This window comes from Lissotriton helveticus, chromosome 2_1, assembly GCF_964261635.1.
Source record: "Lissotriton helveticus chromosome 2_1, aLisHel1.1, whole genome shotgun sequence".
NCBI classification, from domain to species: Eukaryota; Metazoa; Chordata; class Amphibia; order Caudata; family Salamandridae; genus Lissotriton; species Lissotriton helveticus.
In genome coordinates this window covers 827,946,277-827,969,504 of record NC_136059.1, presented here as the reverse complement: position 1 = coordinate 827,969,504, position 23,228 = coordinate 827,946,277, and the positions used below count along the sequence as shown (strand labels likewise).

Here is a 23,228-nt window from a genome sequence, read left to right as displayed (position 1 = left end):
TAGCAAGACAGCGTTTCCAGCTCCTTATGGCAGTAAAAATAAAAAACCATTGACAGGATATTTGTCCACATTAACTGGTTAGGGGCTTCTCTCTGTTCCAAGGCGAGCAATTCTGTCAATGTACAACTTAGCCTCAAATGATAACGCTCCTTAGGAAGTTAAGAGTATTTGACCCAAGTCCAAAATGAAATAGCTAATAACCTTTTGAAACACTTTTGTTAATGGTTACTCCGATTTTAATTCAGATCCCTCACCTGAAGAGACATTCCCAGCTGTCAGACAGCATTGGAACTCCTTTCAGATGCCCGGAGTGAATCAGGGAGATGAGATGTGCTGTGCTGTGCTGTGCTGTGCTGTGCCATACGGTAAGGGACATCACAGCTACACAAATGCATTGTCCGTAGTCTTAGTTTCCAGAACTACGGGAAGCATGGCATAATATAGGCAAGAAATAAGTCTATAACAAGTACATCCCCATCCTCAGAAGTTGGGGGGGGGGGGAAGATGAAGTGTAAACTCCAGGAAGAACAGGGTATCCATCAGAATAAGCATTTACATAGTAACTATTTTCTCTAATCAATACTGGAAGTAGATTCTGCATCTGAAGAAAGGCTCCACAATAATACATTAAAATGTCTGATGCCTTGCTCAAGATCAATTTCCTGTGTGTGGAAGCTAACGGTGCAAAATGTTTCTTTGCAGAGTTGCAATGTCACTTCCATGGTGATACCTTTACGGCGTCTCTCCTGAAGTCGCTGTGACACCAGCCGATGTATTCACAGCTTTATCTTATATTTCAGGATGTAATCTGATGCTTGCGTGCGCTCCTTTTGATGGGGAAGAAGAATCCATTATAAACATTCTTCAGCAAATGTATGTCCCCAGTCCGGTCGCTGTGCTCTGTTTTTCCTGGAATGCAAAGGAGGTTGAATTTCGACAATTTAACTGAATTCCTGTCAAATATAATCTGAATACCGTACGAGCCCAAAACATGCATGCTCCTTATGTAGCAGGTATGTAGCCTGATGATTGGTTGTTTGCTTACCAGGCAGTGCCCTGCATTATGAGGTGAACCAATGGGTTTTGAGTTGCCTGCGGAGAGCAAGTATTCGCCATTAAGGGAAGATTGGGAGGATGCTTGTTCCAAGTTAGAAGGGGCCAGGTAAATGAGAGTGCCCACCCAGATGCTCCTACTTCATCCGAGGAATAGACACGAGTATCTGTGATGGATGGTAATATCTGATTTTCCCTTAAAGATACTTAGGACCTTGTACTTAACGATGTAGCATGTAATCTCTCTTAAACAAGACTATTAGCCCCTGGCAGCCAGTGCATCTTAAGTAACTGCCAGGATATACTGCCCTGCCAAGTACCACGCATCAGGCGTTAGACTGACGCATTTCAGTGTTGTGGTCCGCATCACCGCACTGAAATGCAAAGTCACACATTTATAGCGCCTCCTCAGCTGTCATGCTGGAGCGCTATTAGCACCACTGTCAGGAAGCTGGCTGCAGCGGGCAATCCACGCTGCTTGTGGCAGGATTCAGGGCGGCTGGCTCAGCTCGCCCTGGACTCGCTTAGGCAGACTGGCTGAGGCTACAGTGTAACAAGATTAGTTAACTGAACCGCCCGGGCCGGCATTCAGATTCTCTGTGATGTGATCATTTCACATGACGAGTGAGTGTATATGCAAAATGGCCAATGGCTAATGCTGTGACAGCCAGCAGCCAACAGACACTCTCTGTGTAATTCAAACATTGGTGGGTCGGCCCTGCCACGAAGACACTAGCTTAAGTTAGTCAGCGCGCCTGCTGCTAGCACCGCCGATCCAGCGTTTTTGACTTTCAAAGTCTGTGGAGTATACATGACACTACTGGCCCGTGGTGGCAGGCTGACCCGACCGTTGCAATGGTGGTGCTTCACAGTGCAGTCCGGCAGCACTGTGAGGCTGTGAAGCAACCACAATTTTAGAATGCTGCATAGCTTGCAAGGTTTCAGATTGCTTATGTGTGACATTTTGATAATCAAAACAGGACCCACTGCACACTATAATGAGAGTTAAAGCATTTCAGATGTCTCAATGGACATTAAAGTTCGGTTTTCAGCAGTCAAAAAATGGGGACACCAGTGTTTCGGCTCCTCTTTTAATCTTCATACAATGCCAGCCGACACGTGTTTCGTCGCAGGGAAACACCTTTTCCCGCGACTCCTCAGGGCTGTTGGTGGTCTATGTGGGACCATAGGTCGCAGTGCCGGTGATAATTCCGTCCCGGCCCTGCTCGAGACCGGGTTCGTCTTAGTACAAATTCAGTTCCTTGGTCTAGGAATAAAAGGTCTCCAACGAATAACCGAAGTTGCTTTGCTTAATGGTAGCACTTGTTAAGGTAATGGTCCAATCGCTTATTCCAGCTAGATTACTAGTCCACGTGTGTTGGGTGCAGACACATGTAGATTTCTTAGGGGTGACACCCCGTAGTGCGGGATGCGACGCCGACAGTATCAGTGTATTCAGTGGTAGTTCCGGGTACAGTCACCAGACAAGAAAACTGAACATAGACCACCAACAGCCCTGAGGAGTCGCGGGAAAAGGTGTTTCCCTGCGACGAAACACGCGTCGGCTGGCATTGTATGAAGATTAAAAGAGGAGCCGAAACACTGGTGTCCCCATTTTTTGACTGCTGAAAACCGAACTTTAATGTCCATTGAGACATCTGAAATGCTTTAACTCTCATTATAGTGTGCAGTGGGTCCTGTTTTGATTGTTTACGTTGTGTTACTTGACACAGCTTTTAGAGGTTTAGGGTCTTGCCTCTTACCCATTTGCACCTTTTAGTTTCACCATAGCTACTGCGAATTACCAGTGAGCTGTGCGCCCAGTATTTCCCTCATCTGTAAAATACCCTGTTCTCAATTGTATATGACATTTTGATAATGTCAGTGAAATTATGAGTGACATTCAATGACTATGAATGACACTTTCTGGCGCGCAAAATTAAGCAATGCAGAGGAGGGAAACAAATAAATATCAGAAATTACACCCATTTGAGCAACCAGAAACTCTAAGATCTTAAAACTGCTGCAAATGGAAGGGCACTGTGAGACCCAAGTGCGCCAAATATGATGTGTGAGACCCCAGCGTAGATGATCTCAGCTTCCCGATAAAAAATATAATAATTCCTCAGTCACTACAGTCAGCCGTCTCGGGGCGCAGACCCGCCCATCGCAACACTGGGCGAGCCTCAGGAGAGTCACCGTCACGACTTGGCCACCCTTGATTTAGTCCATCATTGTCCCTCAGTGATCCTGGGCTCTCTCACTGCACCCCCCACCCAAACTGCCCTTTGCTTTCCTTCATATCCTGTCAGTCTACGATCCAAGTCCCCAGCTTCCTGTAATACTAACTGTACAGCCAGATACTTTATTGTGCATCTCTTTAAACCTGCACTACTAGTCACCTGCATGCTGAGCCGAAGGAATGCTGGTACTGAAAAGCAGACACAAAAGAACCCCCTGGTTTCCCCCATGATTTGGCACACAGCGTGTGACTTTGCCTGCTTATTGCTGTGATGTAAACTTAATTCAGCTACAATACTATGAAAACTACGTGTTAATTAAACTGTACTGGGCGAACTGAGATATAAGAGCTATTCACTACAAGTCTCCACATTACACAACCGAACGGAAGATTGAAGCAGCAATTGTGGCATTTACTGTAGTGTGCAGTCTTGGTCACTGTTCGGGTCTCGGCTGCGTCCGAGATCCAGGAGTCGAGTCGACCTCCAACAAATCATTTCTGGACCAACTTACAGTGCAGGACGCACTAGATGTCATACTTGAATCCTCAGGACAAGCCACAGTAACAGACAAGTCCCCCATAAAAGTTGGAGTGACCACAATTGACAAGTTACTTAACTTCGGTCTCGTCTTATCTAATATAGCCAGTACCTATATGCAAGTGACGTCTGCACCACCTATATAGATGCCACTGCGGCACGCTGAAATCAGTGACATTACACTACTTTCCACACCAGAAACGCGGAGCCACGAAGAGTACTGACAGTGGTGTGTTTTAAAAATAGGGCCCCAAAGGGAACAGCCTTGACCCTAGAAACTATTCTGCAGTGAAGGGAGGATGGGTGGGTTGGTGAGGAATCTGTGACTAGATATTCCCTCTACCATACAAGGCATTACAGAAGGTAAGTAACTTGTCCATCGGATAGAGACATTCAGCCACAGATTCCTTACCTTTGAACAGATACCCAAGCAATACCATCCTCGGAGGAGGGACTGCGGACATGTTTCAGACTAGAAAGTCCTGCAGGACCTAACAGGCAAAATGGGTGTCCCTGCGGACCCGACTGTCAATGCTGTAATGCTTAGTAAACGTGTGCATGTATGCCCACGTTCCTGCCTGACAGAATTTCAGGACTGGGACTCCAAGTGCTAATGCAGTTGGAATGAGCTCTTAAGCCTTCAGGAGGCTGTTTTTTTCCAGAGAGTACCAAATCTTGATGCAGAGGACTAGCCATCTGAAGATGGTCCGCTTATACATCGGTGACCTTTCGGTTTTTTTGGACAGAGTTTTATATAGGGTGATCTTGACCTGAATCGGGTAACAGAGTGCTTTACATGGGACCAGCTGCATTATATGAGGACACATTCATTTTTGTTAGGCACGGGGAGATTAAGTGATTTGCCCAGAATCACAGGATGTTCAGCGTCATTGCCGAGACTCAAACCCAGTTCCCCAGATTCGAAGATGACCGCCCTAGCCATTAGGCCAACTCCTCTTCCTTCTTGGCTCAAACATACCCCACAAATGGTTGGTCGTCCACTCAGAACTCTTTTGTGCGGTCAAAGTAGAACATTAAAGCTCTTTTTGGGTCGAGATAGTGGAGTTGCTCCTCTTCTTTAGAGGGATGCAGAGCAGCGTAGAAAGCAGGTAAGGAGACAGATTGTCGTACATGGAAATGTGGTGCTACTTTCGGCAGGAATAGTGTGAAGCACCAATTTGTCAGGAAATATCGTTAGAAAGGGAGGTATGGACGATAAAGCCTGCAACTCCCTCACTCTCCTGGAAGATGTACCTTCCACCTAAAAGGCAGTTTTTATTGTGAGCAGCCAGAGGGAGTAATTATGCAGAAGCTTGAAAGGAGCACAGATAAGGAAGGTGAGAACCAAATTAGGGTCCCACATAATGATGGTGGAAACACATGTACAAAGCCTTTAAGGATTTTAAGTACAATGGGTGACTTAAATAAAGAAGATTAGTCTGGCATCCTTGGGTAAGCACACAAATACCCTTTCAGGGAATTTGACCCTGCTGGGCAAGGGTCAAAATAAGCAATAAAACATAAGAAAGGGAAGCAGAGAATACCACAAAAACAGAGATTATGGCCGGCGGACAATGGCAAAAATACTAGCCATATGGCCTTAGGAATTTGAGTCCTCTATACCAACATCAAGAGAAGTTAAAGCCCTAGGGTTAACCATGGATTCGGACCTATTCTTGATACCACTTGTTAACAAGGTCACAAAAAGTGCATTCTACACAATAAAATCTGTAAGTTGCATACCAACATAAACTGCAATCCATCCCCTTGTAATCGACAATCTTGACTATGCAAACAGTCTATAACTTAGTGCACCCACATTCATCACAGGCAAAATGAACAAGTTACTTATCTTAGGTAACGCCTGTTCTGATTGAGAATATCAAGCCGCAGATTCCTTACTTTAGAATTATCCCCAGGGGCCAGACTAGATCCTAAAATTTTTCGAGAGCAGTACCCCTATGTGCCGGTAGGAGGCGTTGTATGACTACGTGTGGCATTGCCGGCACTGTAATTAATGTGCGCTGTGCCTATATAAGCGCAATGATGTCAGGGTCTTTTCATGACTTTCCATGCCAAAAGCATGAAGTCACAAAGAACGCTGACCACCAGTGAGTAAAACTAGACGAGAAAGGGGAACTGCCCTGTCTCTAGAAATCCATTTGCAGAAAGGGGATATAATTGGCGGGTAGGTAAGGAATCTTCAGCTAGAAAGAGTCTCTACCAGATAAGGTGATACCAAAGGTAAGTAACTTGTTCATTTGATAGAGAAATCTAACCACATATTCTTTACCTTACAATAGTTACCAAGTGATACCTCCCCAGACGTGGGCCTGCAAAACAATTACACACCAAAAGTCCTGCAGGATTGAGCAGGCAAAGAACCCGTCCCTATGGACCTGGCTCTCCAGGAAGTAGTGCTTGTTAAACGTGCGCAGAGATGGCTACGTTGCTGCCTGGCAGATGTTCAGGACCAGTACTCTAAGTGGTAATGCAGTGTTTGCAGCCTTTGATCTGTTGGAATGAGCACGTAAACCTTCTGGAAGTTGCTTCTTGGCCAATGTGTAACAGATTTGAATGCAGAGCACGATCCATCGGGAGATGGCCCGTTTCTGCACAACCTCCACTTTCAAATCCCACGAAGAATTGATCGCCCACCGAAACGATTTTGTGTGTCAAGTTAGAACAACAATGCTTTTTGGGTACAGCCTGTCGAGTCTCTCCCTTCCTTAGAAGAATGAGGAGTAGCATAAAAAAGGTAGGCAAATAGATGGACTAAGTGGAACAGGTTGAATACCTTCAGCAAGAAGGATGCTTGAGTCCAAAGGACCAGTTTGTCGGGCAACACAAGATGAAGGTAGACAGTGCCTGTAGCTCACTGATCCTTCGGGCAGATAGAATTGTCACCAGAAAGGTCATCTTGATGGTGAGGAGCCTAAGAGAACAAGACTGTTGTGGCTTAAAAGGAGTGCACATTAAGAAAGAAAGAACCAAGTAAAGGGCCCATTATTGAGTGCAGTGGTCTCTAGATCTGCACTGACTGGAGCACAAAGAAAAGAAATTACTTCAGCGAACTGGGGTGGTGCCTATATATCCACAATGCATGTCACATCCAGCGTAGATGATGCCGGTAATGACACGCGAAGCTAGACTACGCCACCTACCGGCATGCAGGGGTACTGCTCATGAAAAACATCTGGATCCTGTCTGACACCCGAGGATAATTCTAAGGTAAGGAATCTGTGGCTATCAGATACAACTCACTCAAAATGCTGCTGCAAGGGTTCTTCTCCACTTTCACCCAAGCCAGCACATGACCGCATTCCTGCAAATACTCCACTGGCATCCTATTGCTAGAGTGGCATTGTTTAAGGCACTATGCATTGTCCACAGCACCTCCCAAGGAAAAGGACTGCTTCACCTACAAGTTAAATTCTAACAATACAAACAAAACACAACACTGCACTCCAGGCTTGCACCACTTATCATACCACCGTAGCATACGAAACCCGTAGGAGGCACTGCTTTCTCAACACAAGCCACCAAACTCTGGAACTCACTACCTGCAAGCATCAGGAGCATATACACTTTCAAAGAAAATTGAAAACATGGCTATTGCCAAGATAATTTCACCACCCCCATCCTGGGAACAGAGTCCAGAAAGAAAGTCGCACCCTCAAGTGCAATCTTCAGCTTACAACCCGTAGTTTGGAAACAACCCAGCCAGCATACTGCTTTTGATATGCCTGTTAACTAAGAAAAGTTTGACCTATGGTTTGCTGGGGCATTACATAGTTATGTAATTTCATATATGCTTGATAACTTTATTTCGTCAACGACCATAAAAGCACAGATAAAATATGTACATACAATAAAATACATAAATAATTAAGAACCATCAGCTAAAACGTTATTAAACAATCAGTTATCAGCAAAGAATGGCCAACATTAAAATTTGACACAATTTATCAGAGTGGACCTTCTACGCCACATACTGTACAAAAAGCGGGAGACCGAAAACACGATGAGGGGGGATGTATCATATTTTAAAATTCTGACGGCTTGAGCACAATGGTTTAGTCCCAAATTTCTACATAATGGTACCAGCCAAGCTCTCCGGATTGCGCTATAAGCAGGGCAAAAAAACAAAACATGGGCAATGTCTTCTTTACTATTATTGCAGACAGGGCAGATTCCCTCCTCTTGACCTGTCCATTTGCAGGTTAGTGTCCCAAGTGGCAGGCAACCGTGCCTTAGTTGTGTATATAGTTTTCTTGCAGGCGGAGATTCTATTAGATCCAGAAATTCCTCCCTTCTGGGCACAAGTTTTACCTGCAAAAATTCCGAAGACAACCTGCCCATACTTGGCAAGCGGTGCAGCAAACTTAGGTTGTGGTGCCTCAAAGAGGCCAGCAGCTCAGTTCTCCGCACCACTGGACAACTCTCCGCCGGAGTCTCCCAGATTTGGGGCATTCCTATTCTATAGGCAATAGTTTTGATGTGGAGCAACCAGGGTATTTTCTTACTCTTCAACGACCCCCAGACAGCAGCGAACTCCACTCTGTAGTCCGCCAGCTCAGGTACTGTCCAGAGCCTTCTCCAGTACAAGAGGGGTCGGGCCGCTAATAGTTCAGAGATGGGCTCCACACCTAGATCAAATCTCAAGGGTATGAGCGGGGTGCTTTGAGGTAAACCAATCAGATTCCTCAAAAAGGCCCGTTCAACCCTGAGAAGGCTTGCTATGCTCGAATGTTCCCAAAGTTCTGCACCGTAGGTTACAGCAGGTCTAGCTTGAACACTATAGATTTCGAGCGCTGGGGAGACTGGCTTAAATTGCGTTGTCCGCTGAAACTTACCTAAGCCTCCTAGTATCTGTGAGAGCTTTAGGGTGAATTTGGCTACCTGGGGGCCCCAACCAAAGTCCTCAGTCAGAGTGACCCCCAGGTATATAAAGGTTCTCACCCTTTCGCGCGGGGTGCCATTTAATGTAGGGCTAGGGCGAGTGCGTTTCGGGGGACCAAAGATCATAAATTTCGTTTTCTCTAAATTAATCTCGAGTCCCCGCGAGGCGCAGAATGAAACAAAACCGCCCAGAACCCGCTGGATGCCTGTTGATGTTCGCGACAACAGTAGGGTGTCGTCTGCGAACATCAGAGCAGGCACCCGACCTGACGCCAACCAAGGGGCATCGCTATCCCTGACTCTATCTAGTTCCCCCACCAGGCCATTTATATAAACACTGAAGAGCGTAGGAGCCAGGGCGCAGCCCTGGCGTACACCTCTGGTTACAGGGAAACGTGCAGATAGTTCCCCGTTCTTCCCGCACCTCATCCGGGCATAGTTCCCTTCATGAAACCGCTTCAAGACCTCCAATAGGTAGGGGGGAAGGCCAAGGTCTTTTAGGACCCTCCATAAACTCTCCCTCGGCACAAGGTCGAAAGCGGCCCGCAGGTCAACGAAGACCAGGTAGAGGCTGCCACCCTCGACACTTACGGTCTTCCAGAAAAGGACCTGCAGCCTAAAGAGTTGGTCCGTGGTCGAGATCCCTGATCTAAAGCCGGCCTGGAGGGTAGTCATTACTTCATACTCCTCCGCCCATCCCAATATTCTATCCAGGAGTATCCGGCCCATCAGTTTCTGGGTAGTATCCAGGAGACTGATTGGTCTATAATTTGCCGGATCCAAAGGGCTCCCCTTCTTAAAAATGGGGACGATCTCGGCCCCCGCCCAGGTGTCAGGTATTTTTGCCCCCAGTAGGACTGCATTAAACAATAGAGTTAGGTACGGGGCCCAGATCTTTGGCTGAGAACAGAAAAGGTCACCCGGTACCCTATCGAGGCCTGGCGCTTTGTTAGGGAGTTGTCTAATAATTGCAGTCTCCACCTCCTTAGCTGAGATACTCTCACCATTTCTCGGGGCCATCCTCGCCTCGGTGTCCCTATGGTCTATCCGGTGTCCCATGCCCGAGGCCCCCCCCAGTCGACATCGTGGGGGGGGGGGGCTTGGGCAGGAGAAATCCAGGAGGGACCATCTAACTCTACTGTCCCAGATAGTCACTGTAGCTGGTCACAGGGCTAGTGTAGAGTGCAGAGAAATGCGCCTCCCACACTGAGGGGGGGATATTTGGTAGAGGGATCCCCCCACCATTATTCGCATCGGAATTTACTAATGCCCAGAATAGTTTGGCATCTTTAGTCACAAGGGCACCTCTGAGTTCTTCCCACCTCTCTTCTTCCCACTCTCTTTTGCCCCTGATCAGCTCCTTTTTGTAGAACAGTCTGGCTGCCCTAATATTCGCTCTGTCCTTTGCCTTAATTGCCGCAAGGAGCTCCTTTTTTGAGTTCCTGCACACATCATTAAACCAGGGGTGTGTTTTTGGGAGATGCTTCTTAATTCTACTGATGGGGTAAAACACATCCCCTAGTACCTCAACTAGCTGTTTGTGCGTATCTAGTGCCTGTTGCCAACCAGGCGAGTCACCCATCTGCTCTATAAAGGGAATAGCGAGTTGGTAGATTTTGGCAAGCTTCGAGGTTGAATCTACAAGGTGGGGCCACTTAACCCTCCTTCTGTTGTTGGTCAGCGTGAAAGGAAGTGTTATCGTGGCCGGTAAGCGATCAGAGGTGGTCAATCCGAATGACCCTGGTTTAAAAGTTACTACCAGGGCATTGTGATCGCTGTCCTGTCTTTGAATAACCCTAAATTCTTTTAGCTTGTCCCAATTTTTGGCATCCACCATTAAATAGTCAATGAATGTTGTTTTGTTTGCCCGATTAAAAGTTGCCATTGCTGGGCGGTCAGGGTCCAATCTCCCATTGCACGCCCGCAGGGATGTTGCAAGGGAGAAACATTTTATTTGGAGCACAAGTGGTGTCCATGCCCTGACAGGGGCAATATTCGGGTCCGGGATATGCCATAATGCATCTACCTCGTCTTGGTCACCCAGTTCAAGACTACCCAGAGGTTCAAATTGGCAGTTAAAATCCCCTCCAAGGATTATTGAGATAGAGGGGTCTAGCCCTTGGATGAAAGAATTCAGTGCTGTAAATGTGGCCGATTCCTGTCCGTTCCTAGATGGCCTTGAGTAGGTGTTTATTATTGCTACTAGGGGTTGGCTTGGGGGTTCTATTAAGATACATTGGATATCCGAGGAGTTTGTTTGGAGTTTAGTTGCTTGGATTCCCAGGTGAGTTCCTATCCAAATTGATAGCCCGCCCGACGGGCGACCTCTGCCTGTAGATACTGCCAAGGTGTCAAACGTTGCAAAGGTCGCACTCGAGCTCTCTTCTAATGCCCAGGTCTCTTGCATCAGGCAGATGTCATATGCTGCCATAACGGTGGCCCACTCAGGAGTAAGCAGCTTGTTTTTCAGCCCGGCTATTTTCCAGGAGACCAACTTTAGGCATCCTTCTTCTGAGCTATCTGATCCTTCAACTTCCCTAATCCCCCTATTGCTAGTCCTTTCCCTTACTGTGTTGACAGCTTTTAGAGCCTCCCTCAGCATTTGTGGGAGAATATTTTCCTCTGTTGCCCCTGAACCTCTGTGTATTATATTTGTGGCTTCTAAGGGTGACATTCCTCCTTGACTAAGTCAGTCTACATCTTCCAAAGCACTGAACCTATTCCAGTGTGACTGTATCGGGAGTAGTGAACTGTAGGAAGACATGCCCTCCCTAAAACCCCCCCCATTTAAAGATCTATGTGATGAGGGAAAACCCCCCCTGTTATTGTGTGTAAATCTTGGGCGACAGGGTTACAAGCTAGGAGTGGGGTAAAAGTACGAGAGGTGCAGAGGACATATTTGCGTATCTGAACTATAATGCGGGGCATTGCAAATATACCCTACAGCAGAGGCATCCCTAAAATTCAGAATTATCACGTCACCTGCTACTGTCTTTGGGCTCCTCCCATTCCAGCCCACTCTTCTGGCTGACAGGATGTCCCCTGAGACATTCCCCGGGAGGGGTCTATTTACACTAAGCCACTGGATGCACTTGTTTTTCAACTCAGTCTCCCTTTCTCTTTTCCCCTCCGTTAATGGAGGAACTCCTACAAGTGCCACTACATAGGACTGGGCTTCGGGGGGTAAGTTAATTGTTGGTGGCTGCCGAGAAAAGGTTCTTGATGTTTGGCTTTGTTTCGGTGGTGAAGTAGTGCTACTAATCCCCTTATCGCCCTCTCTTGTTTTTGGTGTCTCTTTCGCTATGGCATTTGCCGAATTTCCTGCTGCTTGGCAGACCTGCTTCTGAACGTTAGACCTTGGCAGGTGTTGTGGTGGATCATGTGTGGACTTTTGGGGAATTGGTGGAGCTACACCATTGATGGTCTGTACTAGGGGTTTTTTACTTTCCACAACTCTAGTTCTTGGAACACTTTGAGATGGGGTATCAATGACATGAGGTACAGAGTTTCTCACTTGTTTGGCTGGCTCGATTATCCCTCCCCCCTTTGTATTTGTGGCAGCAATGAGTTTATCAAGTTTTGAGACCAGAGGCTTAAGTTGGGCAACAATAGTCCGCTCCAAGGATGCTTGTAAATCGGCAACCATGTTTGTGACCCAGCATGGTATTCCTAGCAATGGGCCAATTTTACTGGTAGTCGGTGTCACCAGGTCATGGTTTGCCAATTTATTATTACCCAGTTTGTTTAAGATATTTCCTTTCTTTTTCCTTATGCATGGTTTATGTACTGCTATCCTTTTCTCCGGGGAAGGGGGCGACAGGATAATTGGATGCTCCTGCACGTCTGTAGAAGTCTCAGCGGGCATCTGGCTGCAGGGCAAGCCTACATATGATGGTTCCAAAAATGAGCTAGTGTCCAAGACATCAATTGTGGTAGCTGAGCTGTCTCTTCCCGGGTTTTGCATGCCTAGTGTAGGGGTTATCGATAGCCTCCTCTCTGTGTTCTCGATAGCGTTAACCACAACACCAATAGTCTGTTGAAGCATTTTATCGATAGCCGTTAAAGTTGGTAGAGGTTGCGGGTCAGCTGCCAACAGCTTGGTGTGTGATCGTGTCGCGGGGGCTATAGTTTTATTTACCCGTTTGGTCATTTTGGAAGTGGGACGTTTCAAAGTCGGTAATTGCTAGGATATATATAACGATCAAACGCCCCACCTCAGGGTTTCCCGCTACGTTACTAGGGCACTGTGCACAACAAAAAGCTTTGGTCCAAATGGAAACAGTACCTTTGTGAACTTCAGTGGGAAAAGAAGGGGGGGTGGCCCGTCCCGTCCTCTTCCGTCCCCTGACGGCCACAGACGTGTATAACATTTATGGCACACATTAATAATAAGACAATAATGCACAGCGGTCAACAGACAATTGGAACTTATACCTCTTACTTTCACATAAGACATATCTGCTACGAGGGTTGTCCATCAACAGCAGTGTACAGCCAACAAAGAGTCATCACCAAATGAACAGGCATGAAACATCTGAAGAGATGTGTCCCACACTGGTGAACAATTTAGTGGACTCTAATTTAGACCACCACTGCAGGTCGCAAGTATCTATACACTATACTTTACACCTCACAATGACACTCAGAGATGAGGGGATGTATGACGGTACAACGCGTACCGTTACCACGCAGGTTTTACAACGCAAGTCGTTACAACGACTTGCGTTGGGGGGCGCTGGATAGTGAATAGTTTAATTTACTATTACAACTCCAGTCCCCGTGGATAGTAGGGAAGGTGTTGGATAGTAAATTAAACTATTCCCTATCCTACAGCGCCCTCCAGCGCAAGTCGTTGTAACGACTTGCGTTGTAAAACCTGCGTGGTAATGGTACCGCTTTGTGAAAGTTTTGTTATAAAGGATGTTTCCCGAGATGAGGTGATAGTAAAAATGCCTATCCCAGCAGATCTCTCTAATTCTTTGCCCTCCAACCATGCCAGCTCAGGACCATATGAACAACCTAGTGTAATAACCAGCTAAGCAGACTGTAATCATAAGTAATACCATAAAGGGACCGGTGGAGCAGTTCAAAGCTTCCAGCATATTGAAAACCTTCAAATTGCACGTCTGCTCCTCATGCTTCAGCATCCACCATACTGCTATGTGCTACGCCTCATAATACAATAACCGCACCTCGATGGTCTTCACTCACGACATGGAAACACTTCCACATAGTATCGCAAAACAAAGACAACACCCTTTCAACCATAGACCCTACATTGTCTACCTTACTAGAAATGTACGGAAGCGCTTCAGTGCCCTACCTAGGGACTGTAAGCACTATGTAAACATTGCAATACAATACAGTTGCAAAATAATAAGTCTAGTTTATTAGTTTTAACAGACAGCAAATTCTCTGTCCTCTATTAGGTCTATTAACTGTGCAAGTCTGTCATACTCAAGCACAAATCCTCACTGTGGAGACAGGAAGGCATCAATTGCAAATATGGGGAAATACAGGACGTCACATCTACATGTTCACAAATCCTTACCTTGCTCTGCAGGTAGATCCGGTTTCCTTCTTTCCACATCTCTGTTTGCAGGGTTTGGCCTGGAAGAACTGGTTTTGCAAACCGTACCTGCAAAAATGTTGTGCATTTCATCACACAATGATTTAGATTACAATAATACATTTGTATCTTTGCAACACAACATATCCACAAGTACTGATGTCACAGCTAAGAACTGTCCAATATAGACCCAAAAAATAGCCAACGGTACTTAAATAAAAACAATGTGAAAACTGATTCTGCTGCTTTGCACACAAAGGTTACAACAGACACAGTGCTAGCAGTGCTAGCAACATAAATAGGAGGCATATGTGCAAGATCATTGGAAATAGGCCATTGAGGTTTCAGAACAGAAAACAGGGGTTAGAAAATTTGCCTGAAATACCGATCAATGAGAATGACCTTAAGGCAGATAAAATATTTATCCGGGGCCATCAGAATGAGACAACAGCAACATTAATTATATCACAAAATGTAATATCCATACAGTCTGCAGCATTCTTTTCTATATACAGCATGTCCCCAAACTCTGGTTGTGGGTACCTTATATGTTAATCAAATTAATCATTCAATTCAAACCTGTATATCTAGTAATATCATCCAGTTTCTTCATTAGTATCTTCTTTGCAGGGAAAATGTTGTTAAAACATTTTTCTTGAAAGATATGTTTTCATCACAGAAATAATTTAGCAATACTCTGGCTGTACATTTCATATGTAATTCGCTTCAAACCGAATTATTTATTCTACTCTCAATGCGTTTTGGACAGGAGTTGCCCTTCATCAGAAGATGTAGATCATAGGATAAAAAAATAAATTGAGTGCTATCCATTGAAGCAAATTTGGAATAAAAACTAATATCCCCATTCTTAAGAACAGTGCAAGTGCTGTGTGTTTAACAGAAAAACTGTACCTGCCTTGACAATCCCCATTAACTAGAAAGGAAAGTCTTTGTGCAAAATTAGAAAGATGACAGACAAGACAAATGTAAGGTAGAATGAGGCAAACTTTCCTCTCCATAGGACATAACTTGAAGATCAGTGACACTCCAGCTCTCAGATCACCATGGTTTACTGAAGCCAGTCTCCCTAACAGGATCAAGATGTCCACCATGTCTAATGCTACAGACCAGGGGAAAAGGACTAATCTCATGCCCCCTTCTGAATGTTGGTAGCATTTCATCTCATGCTCTTAAGGGGGGAATTCTGGTCATGCAGTAAATAATTTATTAAATGGAAGTCAGCCAATGACGCATGCTTGGTTATATTAATTGTCCAGTGCGACATTAAGCCCTGAAGTTATTGGAGCCTTTGAAATATAGTAAAGACCCTGGTAGAAATTAGACATTCTGCGACCATGGAAGGAAATTACACCACTAAATCCGTTGTTTGAGCCAGATGGGTTCCTGCGTACAATTAATAGCAAGAGAACAAAGACACTATTTAAATTTAGCACTGACCATTGCCCAGTAAAGAATTATATGAATGTGAATAAGCTTTCATGCACTGAAGGAAGAGTTAAGCAAGAAATCATGTGTACAGCAGTGAGATGAACCAAATGCAATCCACAATCCAGGTTCAGAGATATCTGAACTACAAATAGATGATATTAGGGCAAAACCTAAAACTGAGTGAGGTGTGGGGGTTCTGGTCTTAGTCAAACAATACAATTAACCTGAGATAATCTGAAATATGATTACAGATTTACATCAAATGTCACTTCAGCACAGAAGCACTAGGTCTTACTGCTCAGGATATGCTTTATCAAGCCACGTTGTTTGTGTGTCTAACACTTGACGTATTTCCTTTTTCTACCAAAGATGAGAGGGAGAGCAATAAATAGATGTGTGCCTTCCCCACTAAGGGTTCATCCATAAAGTTTCTTTAGGTGGAAAAAAGGACAAGTAAGTCGAAACTTAGAAGCAAAAGTCACTATTCTCACAGTAGCAACCGGCGGGGAACAGAGATTTGAGTCAAAAAGAGGGCTCAAAGGTCCACTAAATAGTAATACAGGGCTAGAGAGTCAAATAAGATACAGTAGAAAGCTATATAAGTCAAGAAGTCTGTCAATTCGCTGACAACAGAAAAGTAGAAAATATGGAATTCAAACTTAAACATTTATAAATACTTAAACATCAGGGATTACTTGCACCTATCACACAAAACCCACAAGTAGAATCCGCAGGTACAAAACCTGTACTATCTCCTGTAGAACAAACACAGAAAAGCAACACAGTACATCACCTAGTGTTGAGATATTATGGTAAGATTAAAGCTGAAACAAAGTGAGGTTTTCAAATCTGCAAAACGAAGGTGGGATAGAGAGATCAACAGGGAATGTGAGGAAAATAAATAGAAACAGGTCTTCTTGGCAGCCACTGAGATGACAAACATCCTTGTGGATGGAATTCAAATGGATGTTAGCAAGAAAGTTCTTCAGCATTCTTTCATGTAAATACAGCATAGTATGGTAGGACGTAACATCTTTGCCTGATATTTGAAGGTTCGGACTATTATGAAGTGCAGGACCTGAAGAAGTTCCAAAGCGCACCCTCATTTGTCAGACAATGGACTACTGATCCCTGTCATGGGTGTATCAGGTAGAGTGGTGGTGGCAGCGTACTGTGTTTTGTGAACCAGTAGTTTTGGCAAGATCTGTGGTACTGTAGTGGAAGCCTTCAGGCTCCCTCATGTAAAGTTTCACTTCAATGAACTAACCCAAATAGTTTTTAAATGTTCCCTTTCTGGAGCACACTCCTTGATAAGAGTGAAGCTCCACCTGCAAATAAGTGTTATGAAAGCGAGATTGAATATTAGCTGGGAATTTAAAATGGTGAACTTAAAAGATGTATACAGCAAAACTGTCCATAGGAGCTAAAATTGACAAAGGGACAGTATTTTCAGTACATGTGTAAGAACACCTAAGTGCCTGCACTTCTTTATTTTGTGAACAAAATCAGCTGTAAATCGAACAGCAAGTTATACAGACAGACAAGTAAAACAAGTGAATGCCCAAGGATTATTAGCGAATAACACAGTGCCTTTTCTTTTATGACAGCCTTGAACATCCAAACAGCAAACAACAAATCTTCATGTTAGCAATTAACTGTTGTTGGGCCAGACATGTAAATACATCAAAGAACGCAAAACGGGACTCAATTTCAAGTTCTACGTCATGTTTGAATCTGCAGAATGTAATGGGAGCAAACATGGGACAATATAAACGCCCTAAAAATGCCATGGCGTTGACAGATTGCCTATATTAGCAATGGGACACTATGAAAAACATATGAAAGCAAAAGGGTGAAGAAGGCTGACCAAAAACCCACTCTATACCTTTTCATAAGTTGGGTTTTGTTTTTTTAAAAACTTTTTTATTAGGGTGTGAACTTTTAACACGGTCAGGCGTGATATAAAACAGTCACCCCAATTAAGTTGAGTCGGACGATAATATTACACTGCTGCACAATGAGCTCCACAAACATGTTACAAAACGAGCATGAACATGAACCATTCTCCCCCCGAAAGTCAACAGGAGGTGGCCTCGAAGGAACGTATCTAGCACTCCCTGTCCCAGAGCAGAGGGGAGCATGGCTCAAGGTGTATCCCTCGGTGCAAGGCCCAGCGGGTCCAGATTTTGTAATATCTTTGTGGACAAGCCCTTAGCCTGGTATATCTGGTTTTTAGGCAAAGGCAGAGATCCATACCCTTCACCCATCTGTCGAGGGGAGGGGCTGCTGCGTCCTTCCCCGCCTGTGCATTGTCTCATTTAGCAATCAGCAGACCTAGCCGAAGTAGTGCCCTTTTACATCTGTCTACCCCTACAATGTGCAACATAATCAATTTCAGATTTCTGGAGATCTTCCAACCCAAAACCATCTCTAAGGTTCCCAATACCCCCCCCTGCCCCCCCCCGCACAAAGTGCGATGAGGCTCTGCAGCCCAAGAAGGGGTCCGGTAGGCCCCACGTGGGATCATTGCAATGTAGGCAGCACCCTGAGCCAGCCACCCCCATACGGAACTGCCACGTCCTTGTGAGGTATGCGCTGTGTAATAATTTGAGTTGTATGAGGCCGAACTGAGAGGCTACCACAGTTCTCCTGGGACCACCTATCACCTCAATCCAGTCCTCGTCCTCAAGAAGTCCCAGATCCAGAACTTCAAATCTTTGGCAAAACACAAGCTTAGATTGAAGGTTGGCCTCGCATGCCAAGGCTCTGCCCTCTGTGATGGACATATCCAGCTATTTGACCCGTCAGAAGAACCTGCATCTGAGGCCCTTGACATGCATGGCTTTTGAGCATTCACTATACTGATGGTATAAAAGAGAATGCATGTAAAAGATGTATCCTGAATGACAGGTGATTAAAGAAAATTATATTTATTCCATGTCAGTAAATCTCGAATCATTCTGATAATGAACACGTAGGTGAGATGCAAGGATTCCAGAAAGCTATTTTCCCTTGGTACAGTGATCATTCTTACCAAACTCCAATATAAGCAGTACAGGCCTGGCTCCTGATTTATGGATTTCGTTTTTTAAAGGAAGAAATGGGTCTCAATTTATATACACATTAGTGTGGCACTTAAACAGGCGCTCAACCAGTACCTACAAGTATTGTTCTGGTTAGATCGGACATCAGAATGTCGAAGACCAGATGGACAGGAGACAAAACAACCTAGAGCTGGCTGAGATGCTAATGAGAGAACGTGCTGGCTCTAGTTTTTTTCTCCATTTTAAATAAGATTTATCTTTGGAAGATGCAAGGAGATCATGAGTAGAATGTTATGTAGATCATTTATATGGCAGTACCATTGCTTAAAATATAGTGCTATGTGTTCTGAACACGGAGTAAATCCCTTGAATTGAGCGAAGCTATGAAAGCAATGGACACAGACTAACTCATGGATTACTGGACCTTCAGGCACTCACAGTCACATCTCACTGATGCACACAAGTCTGGGCTTTTCACATTGACATAGAAATGGGAATGTTGATTCAGTGTGTGTAATTAATTCTTCTGGGAGGACAGACAACGGTGCTTTATTCCAGCTAAAAAGGGCTGCTTGTGGACCTTTTCTCCATCTATTGCCATTTTAAACTGCGCTTTTACCCAAGCTTTTAAGTCACGTTTCATTTTGTTATTTGACCCTCACAGACCTTCGAAGGCACTCTTTCTACTCCACTATAGTCCAGACAGAACTGTGGGCTTTATTCCGTCCTTCTCAACATTCTCTTTCAAACTGTCAAACTGCAAGGCCTGAGATCAATCCTTGTTTATTCGACAGTTCTGTGATCTCTGCATGCTAGTAATCCAAAAACTGAGCATTGAGTGTGTGGAAAAGGAAAATAATTGATCCCCAACTGGCTTATTTCTCTCCTTTTGTATCTTCAGGTGACACTGTCCATTCTCCTGTGGACACTAGTGACAATTCCCAGCCAGTGATTGCTGCAGGTGGTGTTTTTTTAAGGATGGCACTGTCACCCCTAGGGGTATGGGGTATCTGGGCGCTGGGGTGTGAGGTTTCCGTTGAAAAGCCAGGTATTGAGGAAATGGCGGGAAGAGGGAAGAAGCTAGCAGAAAAAGGCAAACGCAGAGGGCAGAAAAACAAACAAGCGGAAAAGGCAAAACAGACGGCAGAAAAATTAGCAGAAAAGGCAAAATAGAGGGCAGAAAAAGAAGCAGAAAAGGCAAAATAGAGGGCAGAAGAGGGCAAATGAGAAGGCAGAAAAACGAGTAGAAAAGGCCAAACAGAGGGCAGATAAACAAACAGGAAAATCAAAACAGAGCAGATGAGGGCAGAAAAACGAGCAGAAAGAGGCAAAATAGAGGACGTAAAAAAGAAAACCAGAGGGTAGAAAATGAGCAGAAAAGGCAAAACAGAGCAAGAAAAAATCAGAGGCGGCATAAACAGAGGGATGCAGGTAAACAGGCAGCAGAGGGTATCAGACTGTGGGCGAGCTGGACAGGGGAACTTCTGTAGGGGGATGCTCCCACGAAGACCTGCTCAATGGGGTTGCACTGAGTCCTCCATTAAGCAGGCCCTGCGGGGTGTTGAATGGCGGGAGGAGATAAATGGCGGGAAGACGGAAGAAACTAGTAGAAAAAGGCAAAACAGAGGGCAGCAAAGGCAAAACAGAGGGCAGAGAAACCAGCAAAAGGCAAAATGGAGGTCAGAAAAACCAGTAAGAAAGGTAAAACAGAGACCAGAAAAAAGGCGAGACAGAGCAAGAAACGAGCAGAGGAGGCACAAACAGAGGGCAGCAGGTAGACAAGCAGCAGATGGTAGCGGACTGCGGGCAAGCTAGACTGGAGAACTATCGCATGGGAAGCTGGCACGTTTGGCATTGGTATTAGATCACTTATGGCCAATAAAAGGCTAGTAATGTGCTTATAATGTGAGGGTTGAGGATATAGTTATCCTGCTGTGTCAAGGCCTGTAAGCACAAAATTTCGGCATGTAAATTTTCCCGGAGTAAGCCATTTTTACTTACAGAACGGATTCATTTGTTTTTTGAGTAAGTATTATATATATATATATATATATATCCACGCACGCTGAACTAAGGATTTGGGGCCCGGACTTCGTTTTTTCATTAACGTTTGGAACGAGGATTATTGGATGTTTGGGAGTTGCAACTCCGTTCCGCCCCGCCGCTGAGAGTGGCTGTGGGCGTCCACTCTAAAATCGAGTTGGTACACATATATACATACATATATACATATATACATACATATATACATATATATATATATACATATATATATATATATATATATATATATATATATATATATATATATATATATATATATATATTACCTACTGGCGGTCGCCAGTAGGTAGTTATAGTTAGGACCTAGTTTCCATAGGAAATCCGCAACATTCTATTGGGAATAACTTTGGCCCTGGTGGACGAATGTTTGCGAATTTCTCAAAGAAGATGGCTAGGTCAGCTGCGCTCATTCTGTGAAAGTTTTGGGGGGATTGGTGAAGTGGGGGCTGAGATAAAAGGGGGGTCCCAAAACGTGTTTTTCCCATGTTATTTTCCATAGGACGTTTAGACACGGCTACAGCTCGAACGGCTGAATGGATTTATAAGAAATTTGGTAGAAAGGTAGAGTGTGGGTCACAGATCACGCTTTTGTTTAAATGATGTAAATCCGTTCAGTAGTTGCTGAGAAAATTAAAGTTGAAATCAGTTATATATCTATAAGCGAGCACGGGTGCGCGCATCTATGCGGGTGTGCGCGAGTGGCATTGTGATTTGCTGTTTAACGTCTGTCAACATTCGATTCGGAGGAAATCAGGAAGTGTTGTCCGCCATTTTGTTAGTGCGAGTGAATATATAATACAGAACAAAGGGTTAGTACATGGAAAGGGGAGAAGGTAGAGATTGTCTGGCTGGGTAGGTTTTCTAAGGGGGTACAGTATGGACCCTGAACGCGAAAATACCATTTTGTTTTGGGAGAAAAAATTTGCGGGGTGCATACATTCAGTCGCGCGCCCCTATTTACAAGAGTGTGAAAAACTATAGTGGTGAGAATGGAAAGGGAGCAGGGTGGAGAGTGTTTGATTTTGTAGGTTTCTTGAGGGGTTTATTAAGGATGACGAAAGTCTAAAAGTAGCGTTTTTTCGCAAATAAGTTACGAGGTCGCGCATGGCGATCAAAAAACATAAAGAAAGATGGAGATAAATTACAAGTTTGAATGTTTAGATCTAAGGTGGCTCTTAAAAGAGCCCTTGTGTTAATTGAGTTTTTGCTGAACTTATAAGTAAGTTCCGATGCAGAGTCTCATGTTACAGAGGAAAATTCTATCCGTGAAATGAACACCATCTCTCCGATAGATGCCTTCCATGTTGAAACGTAGGTTGTTGTTGTATATAGAACCCATGTTATATTCTCTGAGGAAAGCAGAAACAGATTTATTTACATGTTTCCTTGCTTTCTCAATCTGTGGACAACGTTCATTGGACCAATTCCATTTTTGTCTTTGGCATATATTTGAATACACCAAGACAGTTCGAGGAAAAAGTGACATCAATTGACGAAAGGTGTCTTTTAGAAGCATTTCTAGACCTACACCTGTTAATGTTAATGTGCCTAGATCATTCCCACCACAGTGCACAATTATCAGGTTAGGTTCAGGGAGATGCGTAAAAGTTTTCACCAATGGTATCAATTGGTGACATCTTAATCCTCTTTGGCCAATCCACGTAATCTGCACATTTGGTAAATCAAGGTTAGAAATTCGTCTGTTTGCAGCATATTTTTCACTCCAGTGAATATAACTGTGTCCTACAAGCCAAACCTTCATTTTCAAGGTAGATGCAGTAGTACTCCGATGGGTTCTTGAAGTGGAATGGCAAGTAGATGGTGAAAGTCACGATAAAAAAAGTGTGTGAGGTTTGGTGTTAAAGAAAAACTGAACATGATTGGTTAATTGATATACTTCAAGATTGAAGACTACGCTGTATGTTATAGTTTTATTACAAACAAATCTTCTATTGGTCGTGGAAAAAAAAGAAATGTAAAACAAGAGTGGATAGGCAGGTGTGTTTGGAGGGAAATTATCCTTTTTGCTTGGATTTAGAACGTTGAGATATGAACTTTTGACCTGTGCCTTCAGGCAGGTGCAGATTGAGCTGTTACCATGGTAACAGCCAGAGAAGGCAGAGGGTGAAGGGTGACCGTTATGTGACTTTGAAAATATAGAAAGGATAACCAACTGAAATGTTAATTTGAATATGAAATTGTGCGGGAACAAATATGATTGGTTGAAGAGACATATATGAGTGTGTATTGACAGAAAATCTATGCCATTATTCTTTGGTTGCAGTGATAGAAGTATTATTGAGAGCTCCGTCAAACGGCTATCGTTGTACAACTATCATTGTTCTACATCTGATAAAGCATTGGTAA

At 44.3% G+C, this 23,228-nt stretch overlaps 1 protein-coding gene across 1 annotated transcript in view; it reads right to left on the bottom strand.

The window, feature by feature from the left end:
- Positions 1-23,228, bottom strand: part of HSD17B4 (hydroxysteroid 17-beta dehydrogenase 4) — an 867,876-nt gene that overhangs the window by 148,039 nt on the left and 696,609 nt on the right. The window contains exon 20 of the mRNA XM_078675560.1: positions 14,287-14,373. Coding sequence (XP_078531686.1) covers positions 14,287-14,373 — 87 coding nt within the window. The remainder of the gene's footprint in view (positions 1-14,286; positions 14,374-23,228) is intronic.